This window comes from Bolinopsis microptera, chromosome 4 (genome assembly GCF_026151205.1).
Source record: "Bolinopsis microptera isolate Bmic1 chromosome 4, MBARI_Bmic_1.0, whole genome shotgun sequence".
In the NCBI taxonomy this organism is placed as follows: Eukaryota; Metazoa; Ctenophora; class Tentaculata; order Lobata; family Bolinopsidae; genus Bolinopsis; species Bolinopsis microptera.
The window spans coordinates 3,642,257-3,662,850 of record NC_087075.1 but is presented as its reverse complement, the minus strand read 5'-3'; the positions used below and the strand labels follow the sequence as shown (position 1 = coordinate 3,662,850).

Genomic DNA, 20,594 nt, shown 5'->3' with positions numbered 1-20,594 from the left:
AAGAGTATATTAAAGTTTAAAGATAAAACAGAATCTAAATCGATTGTTACGTGTTACTCCAATCACTGTAAAAATAAACAGTAGCATATAATCATTATATACAAGATACTGATTTGATCAGCGAAATGCTGTCTTTTAGCTTAGACTTAGAGGGTGTTTTGGTTAAATCTATTTTTAAACTTTAAAATAAATCTTAAATTCAAAATATTTTGAAGTAAAATATTAAGATTGATGAGGTAATCTTACTATACAATAGTACCATCTTACTATATATAAAATGAGACGATATATAATATATATGTATAAATCCGTACTATTTTACTGACACCACGGTATCAACTTTAACACGACTTTCTTCAAAAACTGTAAAAGATATACAACTTTTTTGACTGGTGCGAATGCTTAAGTGGCCTTCAAATCAGCATAAGACAAAAAATTGGTATTATTCCTGATATAACGTTAATCTTCACAGAATGATTTGAGTGGCAGTGGATACATCTGTACTATAACATATGACGCTAACAGTGTCATCACATTCAGGATGATGGAACCCACATGTAAGTCAACACTCAACACTTTCAAATAATAACAGTTATAATAATATATTTATATATATATAATATTGTATAGGCTAGAAATAAAGTTCTTCCTTTGAAAATTATTTGATATAATATATTAAATATTTAGTATAATGTATGACGTATGTATATATGTATAATGTATATTGTATAGTAATCCAGTTTTTACTTCAGCTAAGGGCTTTGTGACCCACCCAACCTCAGTCGTCCAATCAGGAACTGCAGTTACCTTCACCGCCGTTGTGGACGGCTCCCTGAGTTCCATATTGTATAAAACAATACTATGGTACGGTGTTATTCCGGGGTCCTCATATTATGTAAGTTTTTAAATAACTTGAATAAGGTGATAGTAACGGTAATAGTAACGTTACTATAGCAACCATGTGAAGATGATAGTAATGGTGATAGTAACGTTACTATATTAACCATTAACCATGTGAAGGTGATAGTAACGGTAATAGTAACGTTACTATAGCAACCATGTGAAGATGATAGTAATGGTGATAGTAACGTTTCTATAGTAACCATGTGAGGGTGATAGTAACGGTGATAGTAACGTTACTATAGTAACCATGTGAAGGTGATAGTAACGGTGATATTAACGTTTCTATAGTAACCATGTGAGGGTGATAGTAACGGTGATAGTAACGTTACTATAGTAACCATGTGAAGGTGATAGTAACGGTGATATTAACGTTACTATAGTAACCATGTGAAGGTGATAGTAACGGTAATATTAACATTATTATAGCAACCATGTGAAGGTGATAGTAATGGTTAAAGTAACGTTACTATAGCAACCATGTGAAGGTGATAGTAACGGTGATATTAACGTTACTATAGCAACGGCAAAACAATAGTGCTTAGTAAGTTTTTTTAATTGATTGAAATTTTTCTTTTCAGGTCACTTTAAACGATGTAGATGGATACACAGTTACAGTACCGACAGCGGCTTCCCCGACTTCAGAATTGCGAATAGACACAGCAAGTGTAACAGCTGATTTATACACGGCTTACGTGGCAGGGATTTATGTAACTTCATATACCATGGCTTATTCTACCGAAGCTTATCTGTATAAGCGAGGTAAGCAATTTTGCGGCATTTTAGATATTTCAAAAAGCATCGGTCCACTGAACTATCCCTTCACTTATTAGTAGAGCTAAAATTGACAAATCACATAGTTTTCTTGTCATGTTTTTACTATCATACAAGCTAATTCAAAATTACTATCTGGAAATATTAATAAGCGAATTGTTAAACGGTTGAATATTCGATCATCAATGAGATACGCTCCCATGAATCAGAATGAATAAATAGTATTTCCCCAGAAATAGTTGTGGAACACAACAAGAAAATTGAAAATAATCTTGTGCGAGGGTAGGGACCCAGATGTCGTTTCTAACCCAAATAAACTTTAAGGAGGCTTCTCATCAGTAGCCGCACCTCCTTACTCGGTTTCTGAACTGGAATTCTATCGGCTTCCAGACGGCCAGACCGAGTATTACCACCCCATCATATCCTTCTAGAGTTCATCACAAGTAGCACCCACCTTGAAGATCTTTGACACCCAGACACACCCCATTGGCGAACAAACTTTGGATATAATCTTACATGCTCCCGAAGGAATCCCTGGTTTATGGTCTTTCTCATCGTCACCAGCACTTTCACTAGAGTCACCAGCCCTTTCACTGGAGTCATCAGCCCAATCACTGAAGTGAAACCTCAGAAATAACAACGTAAATAATATTTCCTCAGAAATAACAACGTCCCTGTCTGGAAATACTTATTCACTCCCGGGGACGGCTTACACCATTACTTGTACATATGAGGGTGACGCCACAGACAGCCTGAAATGGTAACGTATAATTATAATTACTTAACAACTTAAATTAATTGAATTAATTGATTAATTGAATGAATTAATTAATTAATTAATTGAATTAATTTATTTATTTTAATTAATTAATATTTATTAAAACTTGATAGATTTAGATACCATGGTTGGGAGCTGTTCAGACGTTTCTGACACGTGACACTGTTGGTAGTGATCAACCAATCACGTGATGGTGAATTTGTTCTAGCTAAACGTGATGTGACGCGTTACGTGATTGATTGCGTCACGTACTGCAGTCTTAGAGGGGTAATCGTACTGCAGTGCGACACCAGTTTGTAGTAAAGGTAAACTACCTAAGTAATCACGTGATAACGTGTAAATAATGAAAATACCAACCGTCCTCACAATTACTAATTTCTTATTTTAATTAATCTCTGTTTCAGGTACAAGGACGATGTTGAATTGGAACAGAAAGCGGGCTGTCTGGTCAGCTCACAGACCAGTTATTATCAAAATCTCGTTCAGGTTTGTGAACATTTTGTTCAAAATTATAATACCCTTTTAAGAGTTGTACTGCTGTGTGAAAGTTCATGTCTATACGAAGGACTGGAAACTGGTTGGAAGTGTAACTTTTTCGCACTCGTGACAGCAATTAACCAATCAGATTCAAGCATTGACCGAACATAGACCAATCAAAACCCAAAGTCACGTGTCAAAACAAATATGATACACAGCTCCCAACCAGGATCCACGTTTATAATATTCACCCACTAATTGTTCAAGTCAACAATTACCAGTTAATTACCAGTTAATAACCAGTTGATTGCCACTTAATTACCACGTAATTACCACGTAATTACCACTTAATTACCACTTAATTACCACGTAATTACCACTTAATAACCACTTAATTACCACTTAATTACCACGTAATGACCACGTAATTACCACTTAATAACCACCTAATTACCACTTAATTACCACTTAATAACCACTTAATTACCACTTAATTACCACTTAATTACCACTTAATTTCCAGGTGTCGAAGTTGTTCTTTGAGTCACCCACAGCTTCGGATTCTGGATCTTACAAGTGTAGAGCTATTACGACCGATTCTACGGTGACCGTTGATTCGGCTGCCTTTTACATTGGCATCCCACGTAAGTACTGTTACATCGTTACCATGGTTACTTCGTTTCTTTACTATTAGTATTATATTGTAAATGGATGGAATTCACCACTGTATGCTCAATGTTCATCAAGTATAATATTATGTAAATTATATGTTAATCTATTATTTGCCAATCTGAGTTATATGTAAATCCTAAAAAAACTCGGCTACCCTGGGGTAACATGTCACGTTATGGCCATATAAGGGCGTGTTAACATGACTAAACTACCCTGGGGTAACATGTCACGTTATGGCCATATAAGGGCGTGTTAACATGCCCCAACTACCCAGGTTTTATTCCTCCAAGTACTCTATACACGACAGTCGGTTCTACTATATCAGTGTCCTGTACCCTAGAGCTTGACACTTTGTTGCAATCCAGCTTCTCCAGCAGCGCGTCCTGTAAGTTACATCTAGTTCACCTTTATTTTCCACAAAATCTTTCTCATAATAATATATTCAATTAGTTTATGTTCAATTTTTGCTACTTATATAACCAATCTGCATATACTATTATTTAATCATTAATTATTTAATAGTTATGTAGTTCTGCGTGTTATCCTTTCAATTTATAATTTTACTGATTAATGGTGTATTTTCAGACTTAGTCAGGGACAGCACTTCGATCTCCACTCTAAACCTGATCAGTGGATCTACAACCAGTACAACCCTGCTGCTAGCAGCAAATGACGTATTATTGAATTCTGCAAGTTTGTTCTCTCCAGCGGTGTCCTACAAGTGCAAGGGCTACTTCACTGGAAATAACATTCCATTTAATTCAACGACGTTCGACATACGCCAACTTCGTAAGATATTTAAAACTATTTATAAACCCCTTATAAACCCCTAATAAACCACCTTTAAATCCTTTATAAACACGTTATAAACACGTTATGAACCCGTTATAAACGTGATGGGTCGTTTGCAACCCGGACGAGTGGGTCGTTTTTGTCCATCGCTGTATCTTTTAAGGTAAACGAGGTAAAGATTAGCTTTATTGGATATCTCATTTTTGCAGTGAAGTGACCTAGTGTGTTAAATGGCATCAAAATGGGCGAACTTTAAAAATCGTTGTCCCTCATGGGTTAAACCCCATTATAAACCCCTTATGAACCCCTTATATACCCCCACCTGTTCTAATATCGAGTAGGTACAATTCGAAGGAGAAATGCATCACTTTACTCAGCTAAAATTGTATCTTTTCACTGCTAATCATAGGTCTAATATGAATGTTTTGTGGCACTAACGCTGAGAATCTCTCAATCTCTCACTAAAATATCTGACAAAAGGTGCACGTGATAACCAGGTGCACACGGTAAGTTACCATGGTAACCAGTGGGGGGGGGGGGGGGGGGTCCAACCCGATGTCCGATATGAGGGTTGATGAGGCCAAAATCGGAATCGGAAAAATCGGAAAAATCGGAAAATTGAGAAATTTTAGAGAATCGATCTCTAAAACCTCTCAGAAGTGAGGAAGTGATAAAAAACCCCTACATATGCTATATTGTTATGAGAAAACGAACTAATTGGACATTCCAATAGTATGTTTTATGTGTTTTTCCACTGCAGGGGCTAGTATGCTCACTACTAGTTGGAGTTGTCATGTACTCCCAGACCCGAGTGCTTTGGCCTCTTGACGTGAGATCGATTGTTTCTGCTCATTAATTTTATCCCTGTTACTTGTTATTATGTATTAGTACAACACTAGGGTTATATTTTGTGGTCCGGTCTTTAAACATACCATAATATCACTAGTACACTGCACCTTAAATGTATAGTCAAGTACATTTGTATCGTAACACATGCTTGGCTGGGGGATCATGTTTTGTGTCCGTTCGGTACCCTGTATTTTCAAAACGGACAAAAAGTAGGGCGGACAAAAACAGACAAAACATTTAGATATCCTCCTCCTCCTCCTCCTAAGTCTTCCTCCTCCTGAGTCCTTCTCCTCCTCAGTCCTCTTCAGTCCTCTTCCTGACTCCTCGTCCTCGTCCTCGTCCTTCTCCTCAATCCTCCTCACCCTCCTCCTCAATCCCCTTCTCCTCCTCAGTCCTACTCCCAGTCCTCCTCCTTCTCCTTCTCCTTCTCCTTCTCCTCCTCCTCATCCTCATTTCTCCTCCTGATCCTCCTTCTCCTCCCCATCAGGCATCAGTTCTCCTTAGTCCTCCTCATAGTCGTCCTCCTCCTCCTGAGTCCTTCTCATCCTCCTCCACCTCCTGAGTCCACCTCCTGAGTCCTCCTCCTCAGTCCTCATCCTCCTCCTCAGTCATCATCCTCTTCCTCCTGAGTCCTCCCCCAGTCCTCCTCCTCCTTCTCCTCCTCATCCTCCTCCTCCTTCTCCTCCTCATCAGTCCTCATCCTCTGTCCTCCTCATAATCGTCCTCGTCCTCATCCTCGTCCTTAGTCCTCCTCCTCCTTATCCTCCTCCTCAGTCCTCCCCCAGTCCTAATCCTCCTCCTTCTCCTCCTCCTCCTACTCCTCCTCCTCTTCTCCTCTTTCTTCTCCTCCTAATCATTCCTCCTCCTCAGTCGTCCTCCGCCTCCTCCTCGTCCTTAGTCCTCGTCCTCTTCAGTATTCCTCCTCAGTCCTCATCCTCCTCATCCTCCTCCTCCTCCTCAGTCCTCCTCCTCCTTCTCCTCTTCCTTCTCCTCCTAATCAGTCCTCCTCCTCAGTCGTCCTCCTCCTCTTCATTAGCCCTTGTCCTCATCCTCCTAGTCCTCGCCCTTAGTCCTCGTCCTTAGTCCTCGTCCTCATCCTCCTCAGTCTTCCTCCTCAGTCCTCATCAGTCTCATCGTCCTCATCCTCCTCCCCAAGTCCTCCTCTTCCTCAGTCCTCCCCCAGTCCTCCTTCTCATCCTCCTCATCCTCTTCAGTCGTCATCTTGTTCTCCACAGTCCTCCTCTTCCTCCTACTCGTCAGTCCTCCTCCTCCTCCTTCTCCTCAGTCCTCCTCCTCCTCCGCAGTCCTTCTCCTCCTCGTCAGTCCTCCTCCTCGCCAGTCCTCCTTCTCCTTCTTCTCCTCCTACTCCTAAGTCCTCCTCCTCCTCCTCAGTCCTCCTCCTCCCTCTCATCCTTTTCCTCCTTCTCCTCCTTCTCCTCCTACTCCTAAGTCATCCTCCTGCTCCTCAGTCCTCCCCCAGTCCTCCTCCTCATCAGTCCTCCCCCAGTCCTCCTTCTCCTCCTCCTCATCCTCAGTCCTCCTCCTCATCATCCTCCTCAGTCCTCCTCCTCCTCAGTCCTCCCTAAGTCCTCCTCTTCCTCAGTCCTCCCTAGTCCTCCTTCTCCTCCTCCTCATCCTCAGTCCTCCTCCTCAGTCCTCCTCGTCCTTAGTCCTCCCCCAGTCCTCCTTCTCCTCATCCTCAGTCCTCCTCCTCAGTCCTCGTCCTTCTCCTTTTTAACAGTCCTCCTCCTCAGTCTTCCTCCTCGTCCTCGCTCTCGTCCTCCTCCTTCTCGTCTTCCTCCACACCAATCCTGCTCCTCTTCCTCAGTCCTCCCTCTCCTCTTCAGTCCTCCTCCTCCTCAGTCCTCCTCGGTCCTCCTCTTTCTCCTCAGTCTTCCTCCTTTTCCTCCTCCTCCTCATTTCTCTTCCTCATCCTCCTCCTCCTTCTTCTCTTCCTTCTCCTCCTAATCAGTCCTCCTCCTAATCAGTCGTCCTCCTCCTCGTCCTTAGTCCTCGTCCTCATCGTCCTTAGTCCTCGTCCTCATCCTCCTAGTCCTCGTCCTCATCCTCCTAGTGCTCGTCCTGGTCCTCCTCAGTCTTCCTCCTCTGTCCTCCTCAGTCCTCCTTCTCCTCAGTCCTCCTCCTCCTCCTCATCAGTTTACACAATTTATTGTTACTAAAATGTTTTTAAACGCATTTGAGTCTGTAACATATTGACATGTTACTGTTACTGACTCAAAATGTGCCCGAGAATTTTTTTGTTTAACAGAGTTTTACTCTCCAGTACTATGGAAAAGTTGTTACATGATAAATAAAGATTTTGATAAATAAAGTGATTTTCATCCCTTTTAATGTTATTGAAAATTGTGTAGACTATTCTTTGTATCTAACTGAGGATTGGAAGTTTGAGAAAGGACCATAGTCATTAACCGTGCTACCCATTTCTGCAGATAGCCTGTTACAAATTGTGGAGACAATTTAAATCAAAAGTTACTAAAGCGTTCGCTATTTGTTACGATTGTTATTACCAACCGTACCTCTTTCAATTGTGGACCGGGGTGGATGTTTCTGTCAAACAAGAGTTGGTACGACATTGTGTTGTTTTTCGGACGAAACGATTCTTGTTTGGAACAAGATACCATTTTGGGGTTCTGGGACCACCACCAATCGATTTCTTGTCATATTTAAGTACAGAAATAGCTACCTATATCGCCTAGAAACCTCAGAGGGAAGATTTAAATTTTCCCGATTTTTCCGATATGAGGGTTGATGAGGCCAAAATCGGGATCGGAATTATCGGAATTGATCGGGTTGGACCCCCCCCCCCCCCCCAACCAGTTGCATATTTCAGAGATAACCAAAGCGCCATCTGACGTGAACACAATCGCTGGTGTTTCAGTGACCTTCACCTGCTCTGCCTCCAGTCCTACTGATTACACTGCAGATATTAACTTCTACCTCTCAGCCAACCTTAATAGTTAGTTGTAACATTTTTTGAGCATGCTATCTTTTTTGACTGGCTCAAATGCTTTAATGGCCTCCGAATCAGCATGAAAAAATAAAAAATTGGCCAAGGAATAATGATTTTAGAGCTTGAGTCTTGACACCATGTTTTAGGGTTAGACGGGTAATTCCTGCTAGTAACCATAAAGCAGTTAAATCAATATAATACCAAGAAATACCAATTATAATGCAGATATAATCTAACGATATTTCTTGAAAACATGAAAGATATAACATATCCGAACTACACCAGCTGCTCTGACCAGTGGGGGAGACTACACAGTCAGCTCGATAACTACAACTAACTTCATCGCCACAAAGACCTTGTCACGTACAGCCACCACTGACGAGAGCTTTGTGTGCGCAGTAGAGTACAGCTCACTAGCTGTGGTTGGAGGGAGTAATATAGTCACTAGTAGTCCGGCTTCTATCAACATACTCGGTGGGTAACTGGTTATTGGTTTAATTAATTAGGTTAATTTATTAGGTTAATTAGTTTACACGCTGTGTTTATTATATCAGTCCAATGTCTGGGTTGTTATCTCCAACTTTAGAATTCGATTTGATATTGTTTTGGTACTTATTACTATAATTCATTTAATTAATAACACAATATTGCCCAGCGAACACTGGTGCCGCCACAGCTACCCCCAACGGGTATGACGGAGTTGCCCTAACCCTCTCATGTGCATTCTCTTATACCCCCACCTCGGTTAGTGCATACTCATTGTTATCAATAACCTCAGTTCAACTTATCACGTGTTTATCTTATCTCGTGTTTATCTTATCCTAAGATGGCAAGTACGTACGGTACAGGGCTTTAAGTACGTACGGTACAGCTACTTTTAAAGGTACGTACCATACAGGCCCTATAGGGTACAGACTTTTTTGGGAAAAAAATGAAACTTTTTTCAAAGTTAGTGGAGTACTTGCAATGTTCCTTTAGTAATAGTATTATCATAATTTTATTTGAGGTATTAGTCGAAGAGGAACATGAATTATTAAGATAGTAAATTAACAGTGAGAGATAAAAATGGACAGTGACAGATAAAATCAGTATCACATTATAATGTGCTTATTGGAGTAAATAAGTACTCTTTTTTCAGCAAGCTGAGGCTTCTTATTATAAATGACCCGTTTATAGGCTATTAGTTTTAGGTCCTGTCTAACGTTGAACAATTAAAACAGTTGGATAAAATACGAATAAAAGTAACGTTGACAATTAGTATAATATCAAGACGATAAAGATGGGAGTAAAGAGTCTATTCAGTAACTCAGTAAAGTCCGTGGCAAATCTCCCGTGCTAGAATCGAAGTGACCCTCCTTGCTGAAGTCTGCTTAGACACGTATTGCGATGTTGCTGTGACGTCACGTTGCATGGTGCAGATGTGCTGGGATAAGAGTGGTGTCCGGTGTCCAGGCGATGTGTCCTGCTCCTAGTCGTGGACGCGTTGACTGTGTTAGTAATCAGCCACTGAGTTGACGGCTGTATTACTTCGTTGTTAAAGTGATCTTCTGTTAATCAGTTGAACTATAGGAGAGCGTGGTTAAGCTTAAAGTTAAGAAGTTAAAACTTGTTATACAAAAGGTATAACAAATCCTCTCTACCAAAACGTTGAAAGAAGAAGTTTAAACTTGTTATACAGAAGGTATAACAAATCCTCTCTACCAAAACGTTGAAAGAAGAAGATAAAAGATTTACATTGAAAGATGAAATGAAAAAGAGTACTTCAAGTAACTAGTACATATTCATGTACAGTTGAATACTAGTAGAAGGACGTAGAGTAGAGTATCTTAGTCATCCTGAATGTTAAACCAGCAGACAGCAGGGACAAAAGGATTTCGCGGTAATTTTGGCCAAAAATCGCGATACCGCGAATTACATTTCGCGGTATATTAAACTATACATAAAATTTTTCGCAAATAATGGGAAAAATCGCGATTCCGTACATGCCGCGATTTCCTTTTGTCCCTGGCAGACAGGGCTCATATGGCGTTGATGAGAATGTGCGTTGACTTGACTCCTGTTAGGAATGGCAACTTTTCCTGGATATGGGATTTCTGAGTCAGAATTGTTTAGCGTGATGCTAATATCGTTGATAATATCAGGTTGATTAAGGTTTGAATGAGTTAAGCTCAATTGACAATCGTTGATCATGTCGTTGGAAACAGTTAAAATGTTCTCCGTAATATAGATATCAAGATTTTTAACCTCCCTGTTAATTGTGGTAGAGTAGTCCAAAGAGTTGGGCGTTGAATCAACATTTAAAAGATCAGGTGTAACATTATCAATAATGCTGTCTGATACGGACATACTCTAAACAGATAGAATAGATTATCGTAACATAGAAAGTGATAATAAGTTGAATAATGCTAATGAGAAGCAAGTGTAAGTGAAATAACATTACTGCGTAGAAAAGAAGTAAAGTAAGCAAGTGGCTATACTAGTGTGTAAAAGTACGTTGACATAAAACGAGTGAAATGTGAAGTGAGTCGTAATTCGTTGGTAAGGAGGACCCCGGCTTCACGTGATTGTTAAACTCGTAATGCATAGGTTAGCTGAAGGTTGCGTAGAAGAGCACTTCGTTGAGATAAGATAATTCGATAAGTAGAAGCCCCCTTTGAGTTGGATGGGGTAGTTTCATGACTGGTGTTGCGTTTATCTGTACGTTGATTTGATAACTCAACAAATTCGGCCGATAACCGTTGCACTTGAAGTGTTTTTACGTTGATTTGTAAGATTATTAACCATGCAATGCACCCAAAGTTAATATGGTTAGACTCGTTGACCAGCTGTTGGAGTGATACTGGTTGATAACAGGGGTGATAAGACTGTTTAGCGAAGTGTTATCTCACCTATATTCCCGAATACTTGGGAAATTTCGGTTGAGTAAATAAAATTAAAAGGCGTTGAATATGCCGTAAGATTAACCGTGCGAATCGGTTTACGTTGAACATTAGGGGAAGTTCGTTTAGCCTCCCCGGCTTGGAGTCCTAAAATATTATTCCTGCGTGCTGCACTGTGCTAGCAGAAAATCGGGCAAAAATTTAGAACACTAATCATAGTGTGAACCTGCATCAAAGTTATCATACCAATTTATTCAGCTTTAAGACCCAGGTGATAACCAAGTCTTCAGAGGAACCCCGCGGATCCCAAAATTTACCATAAGAGTTGCCGTAACAATATGTTAGTAACACCGAAAATACTAACATCCATATAGCTGAATGAAGTAGCAAGTTAGTACTAGTAAAATCTAAATCACAATTGAAGTTACCTTCAGTTCGAGCAAAGCAAACAAGTGACTACGAAGTACTAACAAGCAGACTATAAGTGCCTAAAGCACGTGAGGTATGATAAAACCATCTGACTTAATGTTGAGCCTTTTAACTCGAGTCAGGCGTTATTGACACGTTGATAAAGTCAAACTCGTGAGTAACCTACGTCACTTCTTAGAAGATTTCGTTTTGGTTATCTTCTTTTTTAGGGTTTTAACTGGTGAACTAAATCCATATTTCTTCACCCCAGTTACCCTAGGTCTTAAGCCATAACGAGCATTAGACCTGTGATCCGCAGTCAGATCTTCTTGTACTTCTGATCTGCTGAGTTCTCTGGAAGCTAAGGGAACTTTAACACCCTTTTTCTTCCCGTGTTTATCTATATCCGGCAGAGTTAGATTCCTGCCACTACCACTCGGTTGATTGTCTGGCTGTTCATTACCAAGCAAAGATGTGCTAGCATCATAGAATGCTTCTTGGTCATCATCTTCATTTTCTGACTCGTTGATAGAACTAGCAGGCGTTGAAACTGCACTACTATCGTTGTTTAACTCACCTACTGGAATAGGTGTAACTCTGGGTTCCAAACTATTCGAAGGAGAAGGCATTTGTACCTCCTGTTGATCGACATTTATAATAGGAGTACCAGTAGAAGTGATACATTGGTTGGAGACAGTGTTTTGATCTGTCTTCCCTTCATTATTGTTTATAGCTTGACTTGAACTGTTATATGTATCAAGTTTAGTGTTCGTTGATAATGGAATATCAATAGATATGATGATGTCATCATCACTTTCGCTGTCCTCCTTGGGATCAGAAGGTTTGTGATTGGAAATTGAAGTTGATGGTTTATTGTTAGAATTTCCTGTTGATAAATTCTTCTCTAGTTCACCGTCGATATTTGAATATTTAGAGATTTTGTAGTGTTTTAATTTCTCGATATTTACTACTTTTTCTATTCCGTTGACTTGAATAATATAATTCCAATTGTTAATTTTATGGGTTATAAGGTAAGGACCGGTCCAGCGTTCACTATATTTGTGCTTTGGTACGTTGACAAGTAGGAAACAGTACTGCCCTTCTTCAAAGAATGGACCCTTAACTTTTTTGTCATACTGAGTAGCCATATATTGGACTCGTTGTTTAGTGCTGGCTATGACGGATCTGGTTACGTCACGGACTTGCTTATAAAGTTGGTAAGCATAATTTTCCTCCTTAGAAACATCCATTTCAGATTGGAGTTTCTCTAATCTGTTGTCGTTGATAAACAGATCCCTAGGCATGATAAGCTCATGACCGTGGACTAAGTAATATGCCGAATGACCTGTTCTGGAGGATTTCAGCGCGTTGAGCACAAAGGTAATGTACTTAGCGTACAAGTCGTAGTTTTTAAAGTCCTTATCAGACAAAGTTGAACGAAAGGCAATGTTCAGTCGTCGATTCATACTTTCAATCTTGCCTTGAGTTTTAGAACTGAAACTAGAGCCTGGCTTATCTTTAATGTTAAACACTTTGAGAATGGCCTGAAACAGTTTACTGGTGAATCCTGCACCTTAATCGTGGTGAAGGTTGTTAAACATGCCAAATCGCAATATCCAATGTTCAATAATTTTCTGTATCGTGACTTCAGCCTTTTGTGACTTAACTGGGATACAAACTAAATAACCGGTGAACATATCAGTGATATTTAATAGGGCTGTTATGCCTCGTGGAGTAGGCGTTTTAGATACTTCCAAGTGATCAATGGAAATAGCTTGAAAAGGGTGGTTATAAATTATAGGCCGTAGAGGTGCCCTTCGAAGTGCTTGTGCTTGTTTGGTTCTGTTACACACTAAGCATGCGTTGACCCACAATTCAAATTCTTTACGCATTTTGTAAAAGTAGAATCGTTTGATGCACAATTCATAGGAGTTTTCAGCTCCAGGATGACAATTTGAAATTGTGTTATGATACGAGTAGAGTACCCGTTCTATTAATGTGTAAGGTAACACAATAATTTTAGTGGTTTTCTTGGAATTAGCGTTGATTCTATTGATGTACAATATTCCATTGTTGAATGTGAGTTGATTGAAATTTTTCCAATAATGGAATGTTTCACAATGAGAGCTGCGAGAGTCAATGTTAATTGGTTTTTTGTTGATTTTTACCCAATCAATAACCTCAAGCAATATTTTGTCGTTGAAGTACTCACTGCGTACGTCATCTAAGGTAATTGGCGTTGTTTCTTTTTCAATACTTTGAAGTAGTACGTTGTGCAGCTTGGTTGAATCAAGCTCATCTGATTCTGATGATTCTTCATCAGTTGAACTCACACATGAGTCGCCAAAGCCGTATTTGTTCGTCTGACAAATATTATCCTCATTATAATTGAGCATATCAGAGTCATTGATTTTACTGATTTCTGATGTTTGTGTGCCTTGTGAGACTACACCTGCCAGATTTTTGGCATTAAAATCGTTGATTTTATTGTCAAAAACGCATTTTTTTTTTTTCTTTTTGCAGTGACGTTGGTATTACGGGTTTGAGTTTGAGCATTAGTTGACTTCACTTCAAACGGTCCCCAACGAGAAAGATAATCACTTATTTTGATCTCTTCACTTTTTCCACTTATATGTTGAATTTTAAAAGTGAAACCTGCAAGCATAGCTAAGCGTCGTTGCATATAAGAATTTTCCTTATGAAAAATAGATTGTAATGAAAGCAGAGCAACACAATCTGTTTTTACTATAAAGGGCGTTGCGTGCAAGAGGATTCGCCAATGTTTTAATGCGGCTAGCAATCCTAACATTTCAAGTTTAGTAGCGCCCAATTTCTGTTGATGCTTTGGTACGCTTTTACTGAAATAAGCAACTATTCTACGTTGATTACCATCCCACTGAGTTAACGTAGCACCATGTCCAGCTTTGCTGCTGTCGATAGTTACTATGTATGATTGATATTTGTCAGTATAATCGACAATACCTAATATGGGAGCTGTCATTAAAGCAGTACGAAGTTTAGACCAACTTTCGTGACAAGAATCGTCCCAGTTAAATGGGGCGTTTTTCTGCAGCAGGTTGTATAATGGAGCGGCAGTTTGAGCGAAATGTTGAATATGATTTCTGTGATAGTTTAACATACCTAGAAAGCTCTGTAAAGACTTAACGTTGATGGGAGGAGGCAGCTTTTTAATAGCTTGAATTTTGTCGTCCGAAACTTGTAACCCTTTTTCACTGAGAGTGTGTCCGACAAAATTGACCTCTCTGGCCATGAGATTTGTTTTATTGGGATTACATTTGAGATTACCCCATTCTAATCGTTGAAACATAAATCTTAGCCGTTTGATGTGTTCTCTCTCAGTGTTAGATGCCATAAGCAAATCGTCGATAAAGAAGCATAATGACGAGAAAGGCGTTGATTCGAACAAGAGTCCCATTGCGCGGGAAAATTCCGCAGATGAGTTGATAGCACCCTGGATCATTCTGTTAAACATATAGCGTCGTTGATTGTATGTGAATGCCGTTAAGTGGCGTGAATTTTGCTCTAAACCAATTTGAGTAAAACTGGAGGTTAGATCAAAATTTGACCAGAATTTACCTTCTGTCATTTTGTCGAGGATGTTGTTAATACGAGGTAATTCGTAATTATCCTTAATGACCTGAGAGTTAATCTGTGAGGATTGGCCGTTGATTTAGAATTTGGTTTGACTGCTAAGAAGACAGGAAGATTCCATATAGAGAATCTGCATTTAGATATTTGACCAGATTTTTCTAAGTTCTCTATCTGTTGATCCATAAATGGTTGCATCTTATAAGATGTTTGGCGCGTTGGTACCCATTTAGGAGTAAAGTCTCTTTTGAGAGTAAGCCTTGCTTCGTAGAATGAAGCGCATCCTAGATCGAATTTGTCTCTGGAAAAGCAGTGACTAAATTCCGTTATTAAGGACTTAAGCTCGTTTCTGTAATTTTCAGAAACATCTATTTTGTCAATTTTCAGTTGTTTGATTAAATTTTCGGGATTATCCCATTTTCCTTTTTCCCGTGTAACTTCAACGGGTTCAGCTGTTGATAGTCTCGGAACGTTGATAGAAGCATCGTAGAAATCAGTAGCTTTCTTAATAACATGTGCTTCTTGAATTGAACCAAAAGGTTGAAATGGTTCAATAAATGCCAACAGTTGATTTTTGTAGACTGTTACTTCCCAGGGCATTGGGTTGATACAGTGTATGGGTACTAAGTTCTTGTTAGAATAAGATATAGACCCAGTAACAAAAATGCCATTTGATTCGGCTAATTTCTTGTAAGGTTCTATAATTCCCTCATAGTTTGTCGTGGTATTACAAACAGGGATCTTGCCGTTGACGTAGCAAGCTGTTTTAGCTGGTATTTTAATGGTTCTGTTGCATCTTATTTTCATTCTAGATTTTATAGCAACAGGTTTGTTAATGAAGGTAACGTTGTTGTTATGGGGCATTTGAATCAATTTATGTGGTACGTTGATACACATGTTGAATTTCTTCATGAGATCCATACCCATCAAGATCTCAGAATCAAGATTATCACTAACTACAAATATGTGTCGTTGACTAGCTTTACCCAGTTGGAGGGACAGGACTATCTCCCCTCTCATAGGGATGATCTTCTTACCTAATCCTGCTATGAGTTTATTGATGTTAAGTTCCAGATTCATTAAGTAGATTATTCTACTAGACACTAAGCTGATTGTTGCACCTGTGTCCACTAAAACGTTGCACATAGTATTTTCACAATATCCGTTGACAATAATTTGGTTATAGGGGTTTAATCGAGGTTGTAAATAGTTACTTCTATTGTTATTAGAGGCAATATTTTCGTTGAAATGAGAGAATTCACAACCCCTTTTTAGTTTAAACCGTTGTGATTTTGTATCGTTGATTGGTCAGTTGGAATCTGATTACTCCTAGAGACATGTTGTTGTGTATCAGGATTAGACGGAGGGAAATTCCTTCCATATTGTTGGAACTGTTCGCAATTTTGCATTGGTGGACGTTGACTTACAAAATGATTTACTGTATTATAAGAACAGTTTCGTTGAATATGACCTTGTTGTTTACAGTTATAACAAGTTACGTTACGATGGAAATTGTTTCCATAACGGTTATTTCGTCTGTAATTATCGTTGTTATTATAATCACTGCGATAATTATACCTTTTATATTCCGGAGTCCTGGATCTACCTCGTCTATCGTTGAATCGACCAGTAGTATTAGACCTATATCTACTGGAGTCACGTGACGACGATCTCCTACGAGATCTGTCATAGTTGTCACTTCGTTGATTTCCTTGATTGCTATCCCTATCTCTGGGTCGAGATCTATTGTGGTCTCTTGACGAAGATCTGTCTCTCTGTTGATGATAATCGGAGTTTGAGGCTCTATTGGGAGACTCCGATTTACTATATCGTTGAATATTATAAGACTCATTTCGTGGATAATCAGGTTTTTCTCTTTCCGGTTTGAACGAGTAAGTTGACTCTTTAAGAATCGAATTTACCTCCGGTTCCTCGTTGAGCATTTCGTTGACTTTTTCTAAGCGTTTTGCTAGGGTTATTGCATTTTTGAACGTTGATAAAGATGATGCTTCATTAAGTTTTCTCCTCATTTGAGGATCTTTAACTCCCCGTAGGAATGCTATTAGACAATTTTCTTCAGCATCTTGCGTGTTAGGATATGCAATCATTGCTTTTTCTCTGAGACGAAATGCGTAATCCGCAATGTTTTCGTCAACTTTTTGACGACATTCCATCACTTCGTTTTTGAGTGAGATGGACATGTCCGCGTAGATTGCTCGCTTGTAAATTGGACAGAAAAGTTGAGCATTAACTTTTTGTTCGTTGGTAAGTTCTACATTTCTTAATTGTGAATAAGTTTCATCGTCCAAATTTTGTAGAAAAAACATGTTAAGGTTTGGATCGTTGATTTTTGCTATGTAAACGTATTCTTGGAATCGTTCACAATATCTTGAGAAGTTGTCTGTTTTGACAAATTTGGGCATTTTCGTTGATTGTGAAATTTTTAATCTTGCTAGTGCCTCTGTTAAACCTGGCTGAGCACCGTTGGTTTGGGCTGCAGTTTGAGTAATCTGTGCTTGTAAATCTAATAAATCTACAGCCTCTTGTTTAATAAGAGTAGCGTTCTCACCTGCTTCGTCGATGATGGTTTTGAGTTGTTGAAGAAGTTGTTCCTTAGACATGTCTACTTGTTCTCCTCTGGATCAGTTGTTCTTTTTTGGATCAGGCTCCACTTATTATAAATTACCCGTTTATAGGCTATTAGTTTTAGGTCCTGTCTAACGTTGAACAATTAAAACAGTTGGATAAAATACGAATAAAAGTAACGTTGACAATTAGTATAATATCAAGACGATAAAGATGGGAGTAAAGAGTCTATTCAGTAACTCAGTAAAGTCCGTGGCAAATCTCCCGTGCTAGAATCGAAGTGACCCTCCTTGCTGAAGTCTGCTTAGACACGTATTGCGATGTTGCTGTGACGTCACGTTGCATGGTGCAGATGTGCTGGGATAAGAGTGGTGTCCGGTGTCCAGGCGATGTGTCCTGCTCCTAGTCGTGGACGCGTTGACTGTGTTAGTAATCAGCCACTGAGTTGACGGCTGTATTACTTCGTTGTTAAAGTGATCTTCTGTTAATCAGTTGAACTATAGGAGAGCGTGGTTAAGCTTAAAGTTAAGAAGTTAAAACTTGTTATACAGAAGGTATAACAATTCATATAATAAGATATTCATATAATAAGATATTCGTAGTCTCTAAAGTTAGTTTCACACATTAATGAGGATGCGCTAAAAATCGCGTAAACAACATCTGCCAACTTTTTCAACCAACATAATTCAAAGCGCCAAATCCAATGTCACATGGTCCAACCCTTCTTGCTTCTGGAACATTCTTGTACAACGGCTCTAAATCTAATGGTATAAATTGAAATGCAGCGATGAGCGAATTCAGCTTCCATGAAAGTTGTCGTGTGAACGTGGTTTTTGTGCATCTTTTTGCAATTGCAAGCATTGTACCTTTCAGCCCAAGTTTAAAAGTACGTACCGTACAGCTATTTTTAAAGGTACGTACCGTACGTACTTGCCATCTTAGATCTTATCACGTGCTTATCTTATCACGTGTTCAACTTATCACGTGCTTATCTTATCACGTGCTTATCTTATCACGTGCTTATCTTATCACGTGCTTATCTTATCACGTGCTTATCTTATCACGTGCTTATCTTATCACGTGCTTATCTTATCACGTGCTTATCTTATCACGTGCTTATCTTATCACGTGCTTATCTTATCACGTGTTTAATGTGTATATTATCACGTGTTTATCTTATCACGTGCTCATCTTATCACGTGCTAAGCCTATCACGTGTTTATCTTATCACGTGCTAAGCCTATCTTTTCATCAGATCACGTGGTCTAAAGACAACATCCTTGTGGACACTACAGCTAACTCTGGTTACGAAAAATCCTCTTCCGCACCTAACCACTACCTCAAAATAGTATCTCCCCAAACTAGTGACGCAGGTGATTATTAACTGTTACAATATTTATTAGTGGACCATGTAATGTAATGTTTAATAACAAAATTGAAGTAATTTATTGAAGTAATTAATTGAAGTAATTAGTTGTGGTAATTTAAATCAATTGAGGTGAATGGTGTTCTCCAATTAAACTTATATTTATTTAGAGCTTCAAAACCTCGCTTTCCAGGTTCCTACACGTGTGTCGCGGACTACGGAACAGCGACCGTTTCTGGAACCGTGACCACTCTAGCAATCAAAGGTATGTAACACTAACACGTCATATCACGAACCAGATTCAATATCTACTGGTTGTTTCATCCTAAATCATGACATATTGATCTGTTCGTGAAAATAGAAACTTGTGACTTTACATTGACAATAATGCAACAGCAAGAGTCAGCAGTATAATAATTTTCACTAAATTTGCAACACTCCAGGGTTCAGCGTGGTACCGACCTACACTAAAGTTGGGGCAGACGCCGCCTTCACCATGTCCTGTACCATATCAGCTGGTCTGGGAACTAGCGGAAATCTGGAAATGTACAGAGCTCACCCCTCCTTCATCTCAGGTACGTAACCTTAGTTAATGTTTATAGTACACCTTTAGTGTTACTTTACCTTGTTTGGACATATTTTGTGGTTTTGTTTCTTATGGCCGGATACGGTTCAAGTTGTTTCCCCGTGAAACTGGAGCGTTAGAAAAGGCCTGGTAAATATTGAATATTGAATAATGAATATAACGATTGGATCCTAAATTAATGATTTATTATAAATACAAAAACATCAGGTTGGTAGCTGTTACTAATATCCTCGTGCATAATTTTAGTACCTGGCTATGCGTAATTCACAGCAAGACAAGTAAAAACTCATGCGCAAACGTGACCCCATGGCCATCCTCAGTCACTGTGTTCCGCCGAGGAGTTTTCATAATCCGGGCTATACAAAAAAGCGAGCTAACTAGACGAGCAAGCAAAATCGCAAGGTACCTCGATATACCAGGCCCCCCTGGCCCCAAAATTGTTATGTGATTGACCGTGTTGCACCAGTTCATGTTGGATGATTTTTTTAGCTACAGTAGCTAGATAAAAAATTTGTTGGCCACTATTATCATCTTACAATCACTGATAATATTAAGTGTGAAAATCCAGAGTTTAAATTATTACATTGTTCACCAAGTTAACCACTTTGACATCAACAATTTGTTTTTTTTTTGTGATATTGGCTGTTGATGTAAATGGGATAAAAATGCTTTCTTTCATTCACAGTTAGTTACAAACTTATTTAACATGAAAATGGTGACTTTATGGGGGGGGGGTGTCATGTCCGTCTATGTCCGCCTATGTCCTGTCCTTTTTGGATTTTATGAGACAACGGACGTGTTTTTTGGGACATTGGCGGACACGGACGGACATTGGCGGACTCGGACGGACATTGGCGGACTCGGACGGACATTGGCGGACTCGGACGGACATTTGCAGACCCGGACGGACATTGGCGGACTCGGACGGACATTGGTGGACATTAACG

General features: G+C 39.3%; 1 protein-coding gene across 1 annotated transcript in view; it reads left to right on the top strand.

The window, feature by feature from the left end:
- Positions 1 to 19,862, top strand: part of LOC134814365 (titin-like) — a 31,612-nt gene extending 11,750 nt beyond the window's left edge. The window contains exons 17-31 of the mRNA XM_063822463.1: positions 473 to 557; positions 753 to 895; positions 1,482 to 1,662; positions 2,335 to 2,434; positions 2,857 to 2,938; positions 3,453 to 3,573; positions 3,876 to 3,986; positions 4,187 to 4,390; positions 8,094 to 8,219; positions 8,499 to 8,687; positions 8,869 to 8,957; positions 18,951 to 19,068; positions 19,255 to 19,326; positions 19,505 to 19,636; positions 19,855 to 19,862. Of these exons, the coding sequence (XP_063678533.1) occupies positions 473 to 557; positions 753 to 895; positions 1,482 to 1,662; positions 2,335 to 2,434; positions 2,857 to 2,938; positions 3,453 to 3,573; positions 3,876 to 3,986; positions 4,187 to 4,390; positions 8,094 to 8,219; positions 8,499 to 8,687; positions 8,869 to 8,957; positions 18,951 to 19,068; positions 19,255 to 19,326; positions 19,505 to 19,636; positions 19,855 to 19,862 (1,761 nt within the window). The remainder of the gene's footprint in view (positions 1 to 472; positions 558 to 752; positions 896 to 1,481; positions 1,663 to 2,334; positions 2,435 to 2,856; positions 2,939 to 3,452; positions 3,574 to 3,875; positions 3,987 to 4,186; positions 4,391 to 8,093; positions 8,220 to 8,498; positions 8,688 to 8,868; positions 8,958 to 18,950; positions 19,069 to 19,254; positions 19,327 to 19,504; positions 19,637 to 19,854) is intronic.
- The last annotated feature ends 732 nt before the right edge of the window (positions 19,863 to 20,594 follow it).